The 16,689-nt window shown below is 49.0% G+C and overlaps 2 protein-coding genes across 24 annotated transcripts; both read left to right on the top strand.

Moving 5' to 3' along the window:
- The first annotated feature begins 458 nt into the window (after nucleotides 1-458).
- On the top strand, nucleotides 459-13,745 carry Mpv17 (mitochondrial inner membrane protein MPV17). Of its 23 annotated transcripts, none has more exons than XM_087553624.1 (9): nucleotides 459-586; nucleotides 898-972; nucleotides 8,576-8,714; nucleotides 8,798-8,913; nucleotides 9,132-9,224; nucleotides 9,312-9,407; nucleotides 9,623-9,655; nucleotides 9,871-9,923; nucleotides 12,939-13,694. In XM_087553624.1, exons 3-9 carry the CDS (start codon nucleotides 8,639-8,641, stop codon nucleotides 13,006-13,008), a joined length of 537 nt encoding a protein of 178 aa, XP_087409750.1. In that variant the 5' UTR covers nucleotides 459-586; nucleotides 898-972; nucleotides 8,576-8,638; the 3' UTR covers nucleotides 13,009-13,694. The 23 variants fall into 23 exon arrangements, with proteins under 23 accessions (XP_087409750.1, XP_087409749.1, XP_087409762.1 ...); XM_087553623.1 differs by having other exon boundaries at nucleotides 459-485; XM_087553625.1 differs by lacking the exon at nucleotides 459-586 and adding an exon at nucleotides 597-768.
- Nucleotides 13,746-15,623: 1,878 nt separating this feature from the next.
- Nucleotides 15,624-16,454, top strand: Ucn (urocortin). Its single transcript, NM_019150.2, has 2 exons — nucleotides 15,624-15,658; nucleotides 15,920-16,454. The coding sequence occupies exon 2, from the start codon at nucleotides 15,933-15,935 to the stop codon at nucleotides 16,299-16,301; it is 369 nt and encodes a 122-aa protein (NP_062023.1). The 5' UTR covers nucleotides 15,624-15,658; nucleotides 15,920-15,932; the 3' UTR covers nucleotides 16,302-16,454.
- The last annotated feature ends 235 nt before the right edge of the window (nucleotides 16,455-16,689 follow it).

Here is a 16,689-nt window from a genome sequence, read left to right on the forward strand (position 1 = left end):
GACAGCATGGGCACTTTCAGGTTCTGCTATGCCAGTGGCTCACCAGAGAGTTGACTGCTTATTCAAAACTTAAAATGTTGGTATGAAGAAAAAAAATGGAACAAGTCTGAGCTCCGCTCACTTGGGAACTTGGGTACAATACAGAAACAACGTGTGCAGACACCTGCATTAAAGCAGCATTCAAGTTAAACTGAGAAGGGAATCCAGACCTGGCTACCACCGGGAGTACGGGTTTAGGGAAGGGAGACTGTATCACACCGAGGTTTGGTGCAGTCCACGATAAGGGGGCTGCCTACTATTAGGTAGCGGGCTGAGCCGCCTTCCTACTGGTATCAGAGGCCCCACCCACCTGCATTCTTCCTGGACTGCTTGAGTCCAAACAACAGCCCGGCCCGCAGGCGGACGGAAGAGGCGGTGCTCGATACGGAAGTCCCTGGGCCCGCTACGGTCACGTGAGTGAGGTTCCGCATAGAACTGGCACTCAGGTGAGTGGAGTTTCTTGGCAGTCACTGCCTGGAAGCACTGTGGGCCGAGAGTTCTTACAGGTCATGTGACTTTACAGACCCAAGTCCTTGGTTTATTTCCGGTGTGTAGTTGCACTCCTAAAGGATGCGGATTAGTTGCAGGGGAGTCTGAATTTGGGGACCTATCGTGTTTACTTGGGGGGTGGAACCCAGGCTCTGACCTCATGAGTTTCTGGATTAGGACTGGATGCCTTACTGCTGCTTCTCCAGTTGTATAGTGACCACGAGGCAGGAACGCGGCCCAGTAAGCAACTTTTCTGCGGCCTCTGTCATTTGCAGATTTTGGAAGTAGGGCGAGTGAGGATAAGGAAGTGGCAGGCATGTTCTTTACTGTGAGGTGCAGTGGGAGTGACTTCTCCTCTTGGTTTGACAGGAGGCATGGCACTCTGGCGAGCATACCAGAGGGCCCTGGCTGCACATCCGTGGAAAGTCCAGGTTCTGACAGCTGGTGAGTGTCACTCTGGAAACAGAGTATAATTAGAGCAGCTGATTTGAGGAGAAGGAGACCCATATCGCGACACCCATTTCCTCCTGGTTAGCCCCCAGAAGTGTTTTGCTTCTCCCTCACTATTATGTCTGTTTTGGAGGGTAAGCTGTTTTTAAGAGACACAGGTGGGAGAGAAGGGGGGTAGAGAGATGGCTCAGAGGTTAACAGCACATACTGCTCTGTAGAGGACTCAGCACCATGTCAAGTGGCTCATAGCCAACTGTAGCTCCAGGGGACCTGTCACCTCCAGCCATTTGAGGCACCTGCATTCACTTGCATAAACCAACACACAGACCTCACACAGTTCAAAATGATAACAATAAATCCAAAAGGAGAGAGATACACAGTTTGTCCTGCAAGACTTAAAGTCCTCAAAGAGTTAGGTGATGATTTTTGTTTTGTTTTTCAAGGCAGGGCTTCTCTGTGTTCCTGGCTGCTGTGGAACTCAGTCTGTGTGCCAGGATGGCCTTCAACTGACAGATCCACTTGCCTCTCCCTCCCAGATACTGGGATTAAAGGGTTGTGCCACCACTGCATAGCCTAAGTAGTCCATTCTTAAGAGCATTTCCCCCAAGAGACTTCATCTTGGGAAGCTAAATGTTTTCCTCTTACACTTTATAGTGTGCTGAGCACATTGTGTACATGCTTGGTAGTGTCCAAAGTTCTGTTAGCTGGAATGACTCCACATTAAATCACACATCCAACAAGTGCTGATGTAACCTACTCTAGTTTATTTTTGTAAGTATTTTTTTATTGTAAAGTGTACAAACCAGTCATATATTTGAAGTATATTTGAAGTCATATTAAAACAACACTTCTGAATCAGTAATCAGCTTTGGGACTCTGTTAAGTCCCTCTCCTCGGTTAGTATATTCCTCCTTTTTATTTCATTTTTATTTTAAGATAAGATTCACACTAGCCCAGGCTGACCTGGATTTACTATGTAGCTAGACTGGCCTTGAACTTGCAACAGTCCCGTCTCAGCCTTCTGAATGCTGATATTTCAAGTGTAAGCTGCCAGAGCCGGCTAGGTGACCTCTTTCCTGAGCTTAGCCTACTTCACTGTTTGTTTTTCTTACCAGCATATTCTCAGCATACTAACTAACTCTGTCAGTGATGAAATAGCAGCTTCACAGAGTACCTCCAGGTGCCTCCTGTGTCTGTTTCCACCTTCCTTTTGCTGGCAGCTAGTACAAGGCGACGGGACGAGGGAATATCAGCAGGCCTCTGATCACCAGAGCAGTGCAGTGGGCGAGCAGGTAATAAACAGGCCTTGTCTATGCTTAGAGAAAGAACCCATATTCTAAGGAGGGCTGTGGGCTTCTGAAGGGAAAGAGAGGGGCTAACAGGTAGGTAGAACAGAGGTCCTGTTAGCAGATAGCCATATAGCATTAGAAACTGCATGACTGGTCAGGAGATGGACTCTTACTCCTCTCTGGCCCCTCGATAGCATCCTATGCCCATCCACCTCTTGTCCTCAGCGTGTCCGGCCTGCATGACTCACCTGGCTGAGTGTGCCGTGACTCATGCTGGACTTGTGGCTGTGATGGGAACTGACATTCTGGCCTCTGCCCAGCCTCAGATTCCCTCAGGACCCTGCTGCCAGATAGACGGCCCCCTTGTGGCCATAAGAATGGTGAGCAAAGGACAGTGATGCTTCCCTACCTAAACGATCGGTAGCTAACGAAGGTGGAGTAAGGGCTCCAAGGGGTCTAAGTGCAGAAATGTGGCTGCTGGGGTCCCTGGTCCACCCGGGATGGGGTCCTAGTCCGCCCGTGGGGCTCGGCTCTTTATATGGTCTCATGTGTTCGTCACTCAGGAAGCTGCTGCATCTTCACCTGGTTCTGAAGCAACCTGTAGCCTCACAGCATGTCTTGCAGACTTCCCCTTCTTTACTGACAGGGTGTTTGGACCAAACTACAAATAAAAGGTGGGGTGGGCTTAGCTCACCTAACCATTTTGGACTGTTGTCAGAGCACAGTGTCTCCAGAAGTCCCATGGGATAGCTCACACTGAGAAACAACAGAGATCTCAGACTTGGAGGTAGAAGGCCAAGATCTAAATCTCAGAGCATAGCACTTAGTAACTGCCTAATTAGTCCACATCAATAAACCTCTTTGGGACTCAGTTTCCTCATTTAGAACTTAAAAGGTCAGTTACAGGAATTATCTCTGAGAAGAAGCTTTGGAAGTGTTATTTATTTATCTATTCACAACACTAAAGGCTGGGTAAGCACACTCTCTGGACACTGGACACTATGCCTATCTTTTTGTGCCTTTTATTTCATTTTACATTATTTATTGTGTTGTGTACACATGTGTGTTATGTGACTATGCAGTCAGTTCTCTCCTGGGACTGACTGGAACTTTTTTTTTTTTTTTGATTTATTTATTTATTATATATAAGTACACTGTTGCTGTCTTCAGACACACCAGAAGAGGGCATCAGATCCCATTACAGATGGCTGTGAGCCACCATGTGGGTGCTGGGATTTGAACTCAGGTCCTCTGGAAGAGCAGTCAGTGCTCTAAACCACTGAGCCATCTCTCCAGCCCGGAACTTTTAAAATGTATAATAAACTTGAAGGTTCAAGGAGTTAGCCCTTTGTATCATCATTGGCAACTTGTGTATAGCAAGTGCCTTTGTTTGTTTTTATGTTTCTTTGAGACAGAATTTCTCTGTGTAGCCCTGGCTGTCCTGGACTCATTCTGTAGACCAGGCTGGCCTCAAACTCAGAGATCCTGCTTCTGCCTCCTGAGTGCTGAGATTAAAGGCATGCGTCACCATGCCCAGGTGGTTATTTTCAGTCAGAATCTTGCTGTGTAGCTCAGGCTAGCCTTGAACTCATCAGTCCTTCTACTAAAGCCTTTCAAGTGCCTGGATCATAAGGCTTGCACATACCCAGCTACAGAGAAGTATCTTAGCTTTGGTTTGCCAAAAAACAGGGTCTGAAGCTTCTGTGCAGGCTAGAAAGTCCTCCTTCCCAAGGGTAAAGGAAGAGCGGGTACGAAGGTGTGTTAAACCAGCTGCTTTTCAGACCTCTGTGGCTCCGTACCTTGGAAATAAAAAGCAATTTGAAATGCCCTGTCAGATGAATAGTCATTTCAGAAGAGACCTCAGTCCACCAGCTTCTATTCCACCCTGGGAACACTTAACTCCTCTCTGCTACAATTTCACACCTGTGAAGTCCCCAAGGGCATTAACAGTGAGAGCCTGGGTACGCTGGGCTAGGCCTGAAGGAGGCCTTTCTGTTTCAACTGCAGTAATGACTAGAGCAAGGGACAGGTGAATCCAGACTGAAGTGGTTCAGTGGAAGTGTCTAGTACACCAGCTTTGGAGCCAAGCTAGAGTCACAACCAGGGCAGCCTGGGGGAAGGTTGACTGTGTTCTGCAGAGTCTGAGTCAGCCTCATCCCTTCCTTTCTGGAGGGCTCTTCCAGACTCCAGTGGGCCCAGAGCCCAGGCCTGGTCCCATCCATTGCAGGCCACGAGAGCAGCTAAACTGTGAACACTTATTTCCCTGAAACCTGAATTAAGCCAGAGTGTGAGTCTCACAGGCCTCGATACTACAGAAAGGGAAACTGAGGCACAAGCAGGGTATGGTGTACACTTAGGCATCGCATAGTCAGTTCTAGAGCTGGTCTTGGAGTCTAGGACACTGCTTCCTTTACTTGGGACACTGTCAACCCAGCTGGTCTGGGTCACACTTGGCAGACTGCAGAACTGGCCTTTTTGTCTCATTTTCTTCTGTGGGACACTTACGGATAGTAGTGAGCTGAGCATTCAGACCCATCCCAGGGAATATGCTTCCCCTTCGCCATAAAGTTCCAGCTGCCTCTGGGTCCTAGGTCAGTTCAAGCTCCTGCCCCAGCCAGGAGGGCCCTCAGTCAGCAGCATTGCTGGTTCCATACCAGGAATATCTGTACCTGCGGACCCCTCCTTAAAGGCACATCTCCTCTCATTCCGGAGAGCCACTCCCTGCGCATCTGCATTCTCATCGTCCAGCAACACCGTATTTGCCTATGTATAAGTAAGACTCTCTGCATATCAAGTGTAAGAGCAAAGGGACTTGGGGAATTTGTCTCTACTCGTGCTGTGGAAGAAAGTCAGGGCTTTTCCATTCACAGGCAGGGCATGGTCTCAAATAGCTCAGCCCAGAGCCAAGCATCTCTTTCCCCCACCTCCTGGATCCACGGGGAGTGACGAATGAGAACTGGCACCTACCCAGAGGTATGATGTCATCATACTCAGAACCAGTGTCTACTTGCTAGGCTCCATGCCCAGCTTGGATTTTGGGCCCCACTGCCCAACAACCCTCATCCCATTTCACCAGGGCTCTGGCATTATGTGTTTTTGGGCTCCCAGATCCAGCTCTCAAGTCCAGGCATAGAGGAACCAGATCACTATGCTATCCTGGTTAACCAGATCATTTTCTTAAAGTCACCCAGAGGTCAGGTGCTTTGATTGTTTGAGTTCTGGGCTGGAGAAAATAGGATAAAGAGTTTGAATGTCTGAGTCCTTCCCATTGAAGACTCACTTGGAACGCAGGCTTTGCTCTTGGCCTGGACCAAAGCCTTTGGCTGTCCTGGACTTACTGCAGGTCGAGTGGCCATAATCTCTTATGAGCAGAAGACTAACTTCCAGGCACTGCCATGTCAGAAATGAACGGACCTGGGCAGACCTACATTGGCTCTCCTCACCTCATCTCCCTGAAGATGGCCTGTCACCTGGCACTGCCTCGGGCTTGATGGGTGCAGTTTGGGACCTAGACTTTAAGGTTTGGGCTAGGGGATACTCAAACTGTGCTCACATGTGCCAACTCTTCTCCCTCTCCCTGCTCTTACGTGAGGTGTAAAAGAAGTAACAAATGCCATACTGTGGCTGTCTGAGTCTGTTCAGACATTCCCACTTCCCCTGAGGAGGGCTGTGGAGCACCCTAAGAAGTCAGCTACGATCGGCATCTACTGTACAATGGAGGCACCTTAACTAAAGGGATGAATCCTTCCCCACCCCTGTTGTCCAGAAATCAGACAGTCTAAATAAAAGCAAGCACATATGGGCTACTCAAATATAGCATGGGGCTCACCTCTCAAAAACCAACCAACCAACAAAACCCTATAGTAGGGATACCCTTTACCCTCGCGGACACTATAGAGAGGCCTTTTTCAATGACTAAGGACTTCCAGAGTCGTGGAACTGGTTTTTATTCCAGTTATGCCTTTAGCTGCTATGACTATTGATAAGTTATGAAAAGAGAAAAGATGCACATCTCTATTTCCTAAGAGTTGTCCTGCCTGCTCTCCCTATGGGTAATGAGAAATAGAGGCAGTAGAAACCTGGGCAGTGCGTACACAAGTGCTTAAGTATACAATAAGCACATATGTGCACATATGTGTGTGAGACCAGAAGAGGCCACTGGATCTCTTGAAATGAGCTAGAAATGGTTGTGAGCTGCCGTGTGAGTGCTGGAAACCAACTCTGGGTCTTCTGCAAGAACTGTAAATGCGCATAATCAATGAGCCCCTTGTTTGTTTGTGTGTCTCCTATGTATTCTTGTTGTTTTGCTTGAGACAGAGTCTCACTGCACAGCTCTGGCTGGCCTTAGGCCTCACAATGTAGACTTCCTTCGAGCTTGAAACAGTCCTGTGTCTCTGCCTCCATGTGCTGAGGTGACAAGTGTGTGCCACTGTGCCTGCTCAGGAAACACCTTTGCCATGTTGTCCCTTTAAGACGTTCCTTGGTTTGGAGCCTTGGGTAGCCCATGGCCTCTGAGCTTGCCCTCTGCCTATCCTCTTACCTTGTTCCCCTGGCTTGAGTTGATCCAAACTCTGCTTCCTACGAGGTCACTTCCTATCTCCAAGACTCCCTAGTCAGATGGACACGTGGCTACTGACATCTCAGATCTTTTGCAAGGATTCACTGATTCCTTTGTGAACTGTCACCATCTTATCATTGTGGACTGTTGTCCCTTTATCACCCGAGAGCCCAGGCCATTTTCCCCCTTTGTGCGTGGCTGCAGTAGTCCAGGAGAGAGAGCTGGAGAGAGAGCCCTGAGCACACAGCTGATGGTCACATAGTGGGAGGTGGTGGGGCTGAGGGAAGTGTTAACACACCGGGGCCAGGCAGCACATGTGGGTTCCCTGACATCCTAATACCTGACACATCTCCTCAGGTTTAGCATTAGAGTTCCTCATGCCTTCCCTCAAGCAAGCTTGTTGTTTGGGGCTGTGAGCTTTTAATTATTTCTGACCACATTTTGGGGTCTTGGTTAGGTGTGGGGAATGGAAACCACTATGTGTAAGCTCCTCCTTTGGCTGCCCCTCACACCCACAGATCCTGATGATGGTTTGGGGTAGATTCAGGGGAAGAGAGGCAGTACTGGTTGGCTGGGAGGCTGAGGGAGAGGAAAAGCCACTTGATGGCCAGCTGCCCGGGTCACGTAGGGTTGCCCATCGCCAGCTCTAGCTTCTAGCTTTCCCCAGCTGCCTCCAACTAGATGGCTCTGAGGAAGTGCCGTGGAGAAGGCGTGGGAAGGGCAGAGCTGTGTGTGCAGCCAGCATGGACGTCAGAGCCAGCCCCAGAACAAGGAATAGGGTTAAAGATGTGTTTGCCCATTGCTAATTGAGGGCACAGGGACAGTGGTAGCTTCGGGGCTGGAGGGGACTCTCATTACTCACTGAGATGGATGGGCGAGCCGGAGATCATGCGGTCATTCCCAAGCGGCCCTGTGACTGTTTGCAAGAGAGTGTCACACCATCATGACAAACTGGAGGCTCTAAATAGTGATGATTCCAATTCTGTCTTGGCTTCTAGGGGTTGGTGTCTGTAGTTAGAGGAGCGGGAAGCAGGTGCAGAGGTCTGAGGGGAAATGGCTCTAAGTCCTGTTGCCAACTCAAGGGAGAATCTGGGCTTGACTTCCTGTGTGTAATAGATGGCCAGGACTTTTCCCTGTGGAGGAGGCTTTTAATATCGAAACATTCTCTCTGGCACCATTTGAGCACATTTTAGAAAGATTTATCCATGCTGCTTTCTACTAATAAAGACCCCTAAAGCCAAAGCAGAAGACGCTGGCCAGAGTCTTGCTTTGGGCTGGCAAGAGAGAGAGCATCTCTCATTATCCCGAGCATAATCTGTTGGTATTTCAGAGTCCTCAAAAGGACAGTATTGGGCTTGGGGGTTTAGCTCAAGGCCCTGGGTTCAGTCCTCAGCTCCAAAAAAAAAAAAAAAAAAAAAAGGACAGTATCTAGGAGTCACATTACCTGCCTCTGTCGTATCAGCTGTGTGAAATTGTGGGCCTTCGTTTGCATCTCTAGAATAAGAGTTGAAGTGGAATGTTCTAGAAGACCTTTTCCATTCTGGCCTCTTGCTCTCAGCTGCGGAGTTTAGACTTTCATTCTTCTATCTGCATTCAGTCCTAGTTTCCTACAACTTACTTTGTGTTTGTAGATCCTGGTCTTCTCATTCCACTTCCCGTGGTCTCACTATGTGCTGACTGGTCTGGGACTCCCTAAGTAGCCCAGGCTGGCCTCAAACTCATAGCAGTCCTCCTGCCTCTGTCTCCTAAGTGTTAGGACGCCAGACATGCACCACCATACCCTTCATCCCGTGTCTGATAAGACACACGAGAGATGTCACCATTCTTGAGAAGCAGAGGGCTTCAAGGCAGCGCAAAGGGACTGGTCATTTGCCAGTACAAAGCCCTAGGTAGGACTCAGTGCCAAGCCTCATTTGGTCAGCAGACTTTCCTTTTAGGGTATGTCCTGACATCACCCATGTACCTTGTACAGGGTCACTGATGGGCCTAGGTGACATTATCTCACAGCAGCTGGTGGAAAGGCGGGGTCTCCAGCAACACCAGACTGGCCGGACCTTGACCATGGCATCCCTTGGCTGTGGCTTTGTGGTGAGTTCTGCTTGCAGTGGGGCTGCATTGCCTCGGCTGTGGAATTCATTCCCGTGGTTTCCATTGGCCTCTCCCACCTAGGCCTGCCTGTGCCCTGTTTGCTCTTAGAGTCTGCCTTCTTCAGGAGTTGGTTTCTGCTGCCTGAGGGAGAAGCTTTGTATTATAAAAGCTGAGGAGGGTCCATCATTGTGACCTGCTGTCCTGTCTCTTACTCTAAGGGCCCTGTGGTCGGAGGCTGGTACAGGGTTTTGGACCACTTAATCCCCGGCACCACCAAGGTGAATGCACTCAAGAAGATGTTGTTAGATCAGGTGAGCTGAGAGACAAGGGCCTGGAGGAGAGCCTGGCCGGGCCGTTGGGTGCTCTCACAAAGCTTTCACTTGGCTCCTCTTCCCTAGGGGGGCTTTGCCCCATGTTTCCTTGGCTGCTTTCTCCCACTGGTAGGGGTACTCAATGGAATGTCAGCCCAGGACAATTGGGCCAAACTGAAGCGGGTGAGTGGATCTCTGGCTAGCAGGTGAGCTGCCCCAGGGTTAGGAGACAGGAAGGAGTGATGTGCCAGGAGCGTCTCGGGCTCAGGAGGAAAGGAGCATAGGGGGGATTGGTCCGGAAGTGTCTTCTTGGAACAGAATCTGTGTGTGATATCCATGCAGGAACATGGCAGCCGCTTGGATATGTAAGTGTTAACTGTTCCTCCCTGTCTTTGCAGGACTACCCCGACGCCCTCATCACCAACTACTATGTAAGAGTTGACCCTTCCACTAGCTGTTCAGTCCTGAAATGCCCTGAGCTTGGGGCCCTCAACATAGGAATCCTCTGTTAGGGTCACTTCCTCATTCCCCACGAGGAGTAACCCTTCAGCCTTTTCTTACGTAGATGGTGACATGGGGCCAGGCAGGACAGGGGTCTGGGTATCAGGGAGGGGTACCTACTGACCGTCCCACTTTCTTCTTGTAGCTCTGGCCTGCTGTGCAGTTAGCCAACTTCTACCTGGTCCCCCTGCATTACAGGTAGGACAATCCCTTCCTCACCCTTGAAGGAAGATCTCCGTATCTCAGTTGGAAACAAAGTGGTAGCCATCCCAACCTTGACCTACTTTAGGACTTCAACTAGTAACATTTCGTCCTTGTCAGGCCCCCTCAGAGTCTCAGGAGCTACATTCAGAACCTTTGAGGCATTATGGAGGCCATCTTAGAGTGTCCCAGGCTGACCGGCTAGCTCCCTCGGGAGGCTTCTGCTCCCGAAAACCTTGTTTCTGTCCCACCCGAGTGCCGTGTTTGGTGCCTCACCTGCAGGAACAGTGCCTGACTGCGGTACATTGGCAGCCTACGTTAGACATAAAGGTAGACTCAAGGCTAAGTAGGAACCTTATCTGGTTAGCTCACTGTGGAGGATTATTTTGTCCTGGTAATAAAGCTTGTTGCTGAACAGCAATTAAAAAAAAAAAAACTGGAAAGTTCTGGAGAGATGGTTCAGTGATTAAGAGATCTCTCTGCTCTTTCAGAGATCGAGGTTAGATTCCCAGCACCTACATGGTGCCTCCCAACCATATGTAACTCCATTTCTGGGGTCCTACATCCTATTCTGGCTTCCATGGGTTCTGCATACACATACACGCAGGCAAAAAAACCCATAAAAGTGAAATAAAATAAGTAAATCTAAAATAAAGATTTTAAGAGTGGCATTCCAAGGGGCTGGGAAAAATGCTCACAAGGGAGGGTCCTAAGAGCACAAATATGAAAGTCCTCAAGATTTCATATGGTTGACAGTTACACAAGTGGCTTAGCTAAAAAGAATGCAGCTGTCTGAGCTAATCCTAAACATAGGAGTCTTTGGTAGCACTCACAAACTAAAACAAGGTCAGCCACATCAAGCCTTTCTTTTTTTTTCCCTTTGGTTCTTTTTTTTTTTTTTTTTCCCCCCCGGAGCTGGGGACCGAACCCAGGGCCTTGTGCTTCCTAGGTAAGCGCTCTACCACTGAGCTAAATCCCCAACCCCATTTTTTTTTTTTTTTTTTTTAGAATTTTTATAGACTTTCTTTTTTTTTTTTCTTTTTTTTTTTTTTCGGAGCTGGGGACCGAACCCAGGGCCTTGTGCTTGCTAGGCAAGCGCTCTACCACTGTGCTAAATCCCCAACCCCCCACATCAAGCCTTTCATCCCAGCACTCAGAAGGCAGAGGCAGGCGGATCTCTGTTACTTTGATACCAGCCTGGTCTATATAGTGAGTTCCAGGATGGCTGGAGCTCCATAGAGAGACCCCGCCTTCAAACAATCAAACAACTAAAGCAAGATTGGGAGTTCAGGTCCCTCCTAGACACATTCGCTCCTGCCTCAAAAAAACTTTTATTTATTTGTATATGAATGTCTAGCCTTCATAAGTTTATGTGCACCTCATGTATGCTGGTGCCCATTGAGTCAGAGGAGGGCATCAGATCCCTTGGAATTGAATTTACATACAGTTGTGAGCCACCATGTAGGTGCTGGGAACCAAACCCAGGTCCTCTGCAAGAGCAACCAGTGCTGTAGATTTCTCCAGCCGTTGAAAAACAAACAAAAAACATTTTAATTCAAAATATATTTAAATAGATGACATGAATTAAAAATAAAAACAAGGGGTTGGGGATTTAGCTCAGTGGTAGAGCGCTTGCCTAGCAAGCGCAAGGCCCTGGGTTCGGTCCCCAGCTCTGAAAAAAAGAAAAAAGAAAAAAGAAGAAAAAATAAAAAAATAAAATAAAATAAATGTAAGTTTTTATTATTGTTTTTCTTTTTTTTTTTTTTTTTGTTCTTTTTTTCGGAGCTGGGGACCGAACCCAGGGCCTTGCGCTTCCTAGGTAAGCGCTCTACCACTGAGCTAAATCCCCAGCCCCAATTGTTTTTTTTAAGATTTAAATTTTTCTGGGCGGCCTATGCCTTAAGTCCCAGCACTCAGAAGTAAAGATAGTTGAATCTCTATGCGTTTGAGGCTAGCCTGATCTACAGAGCAAGTTTCCAGGCTAGCCAAGGCTATAGAGCGAGACCTTGTCTCAAATCAAACAAATTTTTGTGTTTTTTTTTAATGTGTGTGGCTCTCTGCATGTGCAAGTAGGGGCACAGACACCAAAAGATGACATGGGATTCCCTAGAACTGCAGTTACAGAGCATTGTGATCTGCCACACAGGGGTGTTGGGAACCAGGCTTGGATCTTCTGAAAAGACCAGGTGTGAGGGTGCCCACTTTTTCTTTTTTGGTTCTTTTTTCACCGAACCCGGGGCCTTGCGCTTCCTAGGCAAGCGCTCTACCACTGAGCTAAATCCCCAGCCCCGAGGGTGCCCACTTTTTACCATAACATCAGAGAGTCAAAGGTGGGAGGATCGGGAGTTCAAGTGTTCAAGACTGTCTTTGGTGACATAGTGACCACAAGAGGTCTCTCTCTTTATGTATTATCTATGTATGTATGTATGTATGTATGTATATGAATTTTATATATACACATATAAATGAGGATATATATATATATATATGTGTGTATATATATATATATATATATATATATGGATGACGGAGGCAAGGCATTATTTTTAGAATTGAAATCTTGGCTGATAGAAGGTATACAGATATATTTGGAAAGGTCTAGATAGACGAGTCATTTGTTGACTGAGCTGCCGGTGGACCAGTGATATGACTCAGTGGCTAAGAGCCCTTGCTGCCAGACCTGATGCCCCGAGTCCATTCCTTGGAACCCACATGGAGGAAGGAGAGAACCAGCTCCCTAGAGCCGTCCCCTGACTTACATGTAACACGTGCACACAGAGACAAGTTAATAAGTAAAGGGAGTGAGCTGTGGAGGTTATTTAAGCTCTGAGGCCTTCGCCTGACAGGAACTCGGAGATAGAGCAGAGCTGGACTGGTTGTCTTCTGGTCTGAACCTACAGTCCCTACAGCGGCTCAGAGGAAGGCAGCCCAAACCTGGGACTTCCCAAGACCTTCCCATTGCTCTCCTAGCCTGCCCCTTCTCTTCTTCACAGTGGCATTCCTGTCCCTTAGGTTGGCTGTTGTCCAGTGCGTTGCTGTTGTCTGGAACTCCTACCTGTCCTGGAAGGCACATCAGCTCTAAGCCTGCCCTGTTCCGTGGTTCGCACCTTGCACTGCTGCTCCGTGGCCCTCTAATGCTTGGACAGCTTCTTCCAACTGAGCACAACAGGACTGGAGAGGTGGCTCAGCCGTTAGAGCATGGACTGACTGCTCTATAGGAGACCTAAGTTTGGTTCCAAACACCCACATCGGGTAGCTCACACCTCCGTGTCTCAAGCTCCAGGAGATCTGATGTCCTCTTCTGGCCTCTGAAGCACCTGCACTCACATGTACATATCAACACATAGACACATTCGTAATTAAGCACACAATGAAATCTTTTTTTTTTTTGGGTTCTTTTTTTCGGAGCTGGGGACCGAACCCAGGGCCTTGCGCTTCCTAGGTAAGCGCTCTACCACTGAGCTAAATCCCCAGCCCCTGAAATCTTTACAAGGAGGGAGTGTGTCCGTGATTCGAGGTTGCTGATCAGAGTAGGGCGACCACTCTAAAAACGTAACTGCTTTTGAAATCACTAAGACCTTTATAGTATTGCTGTCACTCTGGCACTTAACTGATGGGGACACACTAGAAGAATTGTGTCCTGAGCTAGAGAAATGGCTCAGAGGTTAAGAGCACTGACTGTTCTTCCAGAGGTCCTGAGTTCAATTCCCAGCAGCCACACAGTGTTTCACAACCATCTGTAATGGGATCCAATGACCTCTTCTGGTGTGTCTGAAGACAGCGACTATTCATATACATAAATAAATCTTTTTAAAAAAAGAATTGTGTCCTTTAGCAATTTTGTCACTGTGTACACATAGTAGTATATACTTAAACAGATGGTAACAGTTGCTTACATGGCTTCTCAGTCAGCCTGACATGCTGTACGGTTTTACAGGGGGCTTTTTTTCATATGTAGAACATTTTAAAATAATAAATATAGCAAATTCATGAATCAGTAACTATTGTTTATCACTAAGGTATATGTACCATACATAGTTGTACAAGCTATACGTTCATATTACTGCCAGTGTGTTTCCACCAGCATCATCAAAGACACGTGAAAAAATTCACCAGACTAAGACATAACTAATGCTGCTGTGTGGGCGGGATATTTCAGCTCCGCTGTGATTATATGAAGCCAAAACTGCGTGTGCTGCCATCACTGACTAAAGGGTCATTATGCAACGTGACCGTAGTATATTCCGCACAGATACTTGTAGAGTAATATGACCTTGCCACCCTTACACCTATGTCCCAATAGCTAGCACACGTCCCCACCCTCTATAGATACAACTTTCTGTCCAGTGTTGAGGCTTGAACCCAGCCTTGGGCATACTAGTCAAGTGCTCTAACACTGAGCAACGTCCCTAGACTAGAAAATGTTTCGTGGGGTTGGGGAGTTAGCTCAGTGGTAGAGCGCTTACCTAGCAAGCGCAAGGCCCTGGGTTCGGTCCCCAGCTCTGAAAAAAAAGAAAAGAAAAGAAAAAAAAAGAAGAAAAGAAAATGTTTCGTAATGTTTCTAGGTCCTAGTGCCCTTCCAGACCCCCCTCTGGGACTTTATAGACACACAGAAATAGATACATTATTATCTGGAATCTGCAGTGGCTGACATGTCTGTAACTAAAGTGGAGGCTTTTCATTTACAGACACCAATGATTTTGGAAGTGAGAGACCTGACCACACCTCGAGTTGATGTGAGAGCAGGAACTTGCTCACTTCCTAACTAGTGATTTCTTGTGTGTGTGTGGGGGGGGGGTGTTCAAAACTGGGTTTCTTTGTGTAATCTTGACTGTCTTGGAATTAGCTCGGGTCGGTAGACCAGTTTGGCCACAAACTCACAGTTCTGCCTGCCTCTGTCTCCCCGGTGCTGGGATTAAAGGAGTGCACCAGTACCCCCACCCCTAGTTCCTCACCTAGTAATCCTAACTAGAAGATAAAGGTATGAAGTACTATTTCTGTGGGTCCTAGGAAGTTTACTTTGGCAAACTCAGGAGGTGCGTTAAGTTCTGAAAGCCGAACGCCCTTTTATGCCATTCTGACACCTGTAGATTTTAGTTTCTACTGCTGTACCACAATGGTCAGTAGAATGGGAGGGACCTATTAGGGTGGGAGGGGCTTTGGGTGGGACTGTGTTGTCTGAGCCCCTTCCAGCACAGCATTCCTGATCTCAATCTGGGGACCCAGTAGCCGACCTAGGGAACTGTGTCTTGGCAGCCCAGGGTTCTCCCCAGAACTTCTGCCCAGATTCTTAGCCGTGAAGAAATTCAGAACCACGGACAGCTCCACAATCCTACCAATCCGTACTTGAGCAGAGAAACCAACCCCTGACTATCCTATTGTGGAGAGGCTGGTGGTGGGAAGGACTCTGTCTGCATCCGGAAAGATCTATCTTTAAGGCTCCGTCAGCCTCTCCCTCTACAGCCAGGGTGCTTCCAAAGATAGCTCCAGGGACACAAAGTCAGGATACGTGCCCCTCTGGGGGCTCGAAGCTACTGGACTCGAAGCTGCCAGTGTCACTGTTTCTACAATCAGTTCAGTTCTTCGCTGACGTCAGTCGGAGCTGTCCCGGTGCTATATAAGGCTGGCGGCGGTCCCGGGACCGACCCCGTGCTCCCCAAGGCGTCTTCAACCCGTCCCCGGGGACAGAGACTGGAGCTCCATCTTGCACTGGATAGACACTCCGATAACCTGTGAGTGGCTTGGAGCAAACGATCCAGACTCCCTTACCGCCAGGACTCTGCACTAAGCCCACCCACTTTGACCTGCCCGGAGGGAAAGGAGGGAGGGGTGGAACTGGAGTGGCACAGCGCCTTGGGCTGGTGGGCAGGTTGTGGACACCAGGCAACAGCTGGAGGGTCCTAGCGGGGACATTGGGCGTGTGCGCGAAGGGGCTCGTGTCACCTGTGACTGCTCCAAGTGCATCTCACCCTATGCTGCCCCTGTGTGTCCAGGGCAGGCGGCACCATGAGGCAGAGGGGACGCGCTACGCTCCTGGTAGCGTTGCTGCTTCTGGTTCAGCTGCGCCCGGAGAGCAGCCAGTGGAGCCCAGCGGCTGCGGCGGCGAATGTGGTCCAGGATCCGAATCTGCGATGGAACCCCGGAGTGCGGAATCAGGGCGGAGGTGTCCGCGCACTCCTCTTGCTGTTAGCGGAGCGCTTCCCGCGCCGCGCGGGATCTGAGCCTGCAGGCGAGCGGCAACGACGAGACGACCCGCCGTTGTCCATCGACCTCACCTTCCACCTGCTGCGGACCCTGCTAGAGCTAGCTCGGACACAGAGCCAGCGCGAGCGCGCAGAGCAGAACCGCATCATATTCGATTCGGTGGGCAAGTGATCGGCCCCGTATGGGGTCCAGAAAGCCTTGACCCTTTCCCCCACCTACCCCGGGGCTGGAGCGCGCACAACCGGAGCTGGCTCAGTCCCGCGTTGCAGCGCCGCCCAGAGTTACCCTGAACACTCTGACTGGATATTTTTTAATAAAACTGCCCAAGAGCTTAGCCTCTATCTTCTGTTACAGGGGTGAGGGGGCACCGGCAACCACAGTAGGGTAAGAACTTTTGGGAGAGTGGGGCTCTCCAGGCCGGTAGGAGAGACAAGCATGCGTAGTGGGATGGGAGAGGCAGCCTATCAGTAAAGTTCCTATGGCCCTTCCCCCAACCCGCCAAATCCCGGAACTCGGTGGTCTGAGACCCCAACCCAGACACCTTTCAGGGTCTCCGGCT

The sequence above is a fragment of the Rattus norvegicus genome, chromosome 6, assembly GCF_021556685.1.
Source record: "Rattus norvegicus strain SHRSP/BbbUtx chromosome 6, alternate assembly SHRSP_T2T, whole genome shotgun sequence".
NCBI lineage: Eukaryota > Metazoa > Chordata > Mammalia > Rodentia > Muridae > Rattus > Rattus norvegicus.

Excerpts from the sequence above, each read along its gene's own strand:
- Mpv17 (XM_087553624.1), top strand. The coding sequence starts at position 8,639 with ATGTCACCATTCTTGAGAAGCAGAGGGCTTCAAGGCAGCGCAAAGGGA. Across the intron at positions 8,715-8,797 it reads TTGCCAGTACAAAGCCCTAG|GGTCACTGATGGGCCTAGGT; the intron begins GTAGGACTCAGT and ends TACCTTGTACAG. Across the intron at positions 8,914-9,131 it reads CCCTTGGCTGTGGCTTTGTG|GGCCCTGTGGTCGGAGGCTG; the intron begins GTGAGTTCTGCT and ends TCTTACTCTAAG.
- Ucn (NM_019150.2), top strand. The coding sequence starts at position 15,933 with ATGAGGCAGAGGGGACGCGCTACGCTCCTGGTAGCGTTGCTGCTTCTG.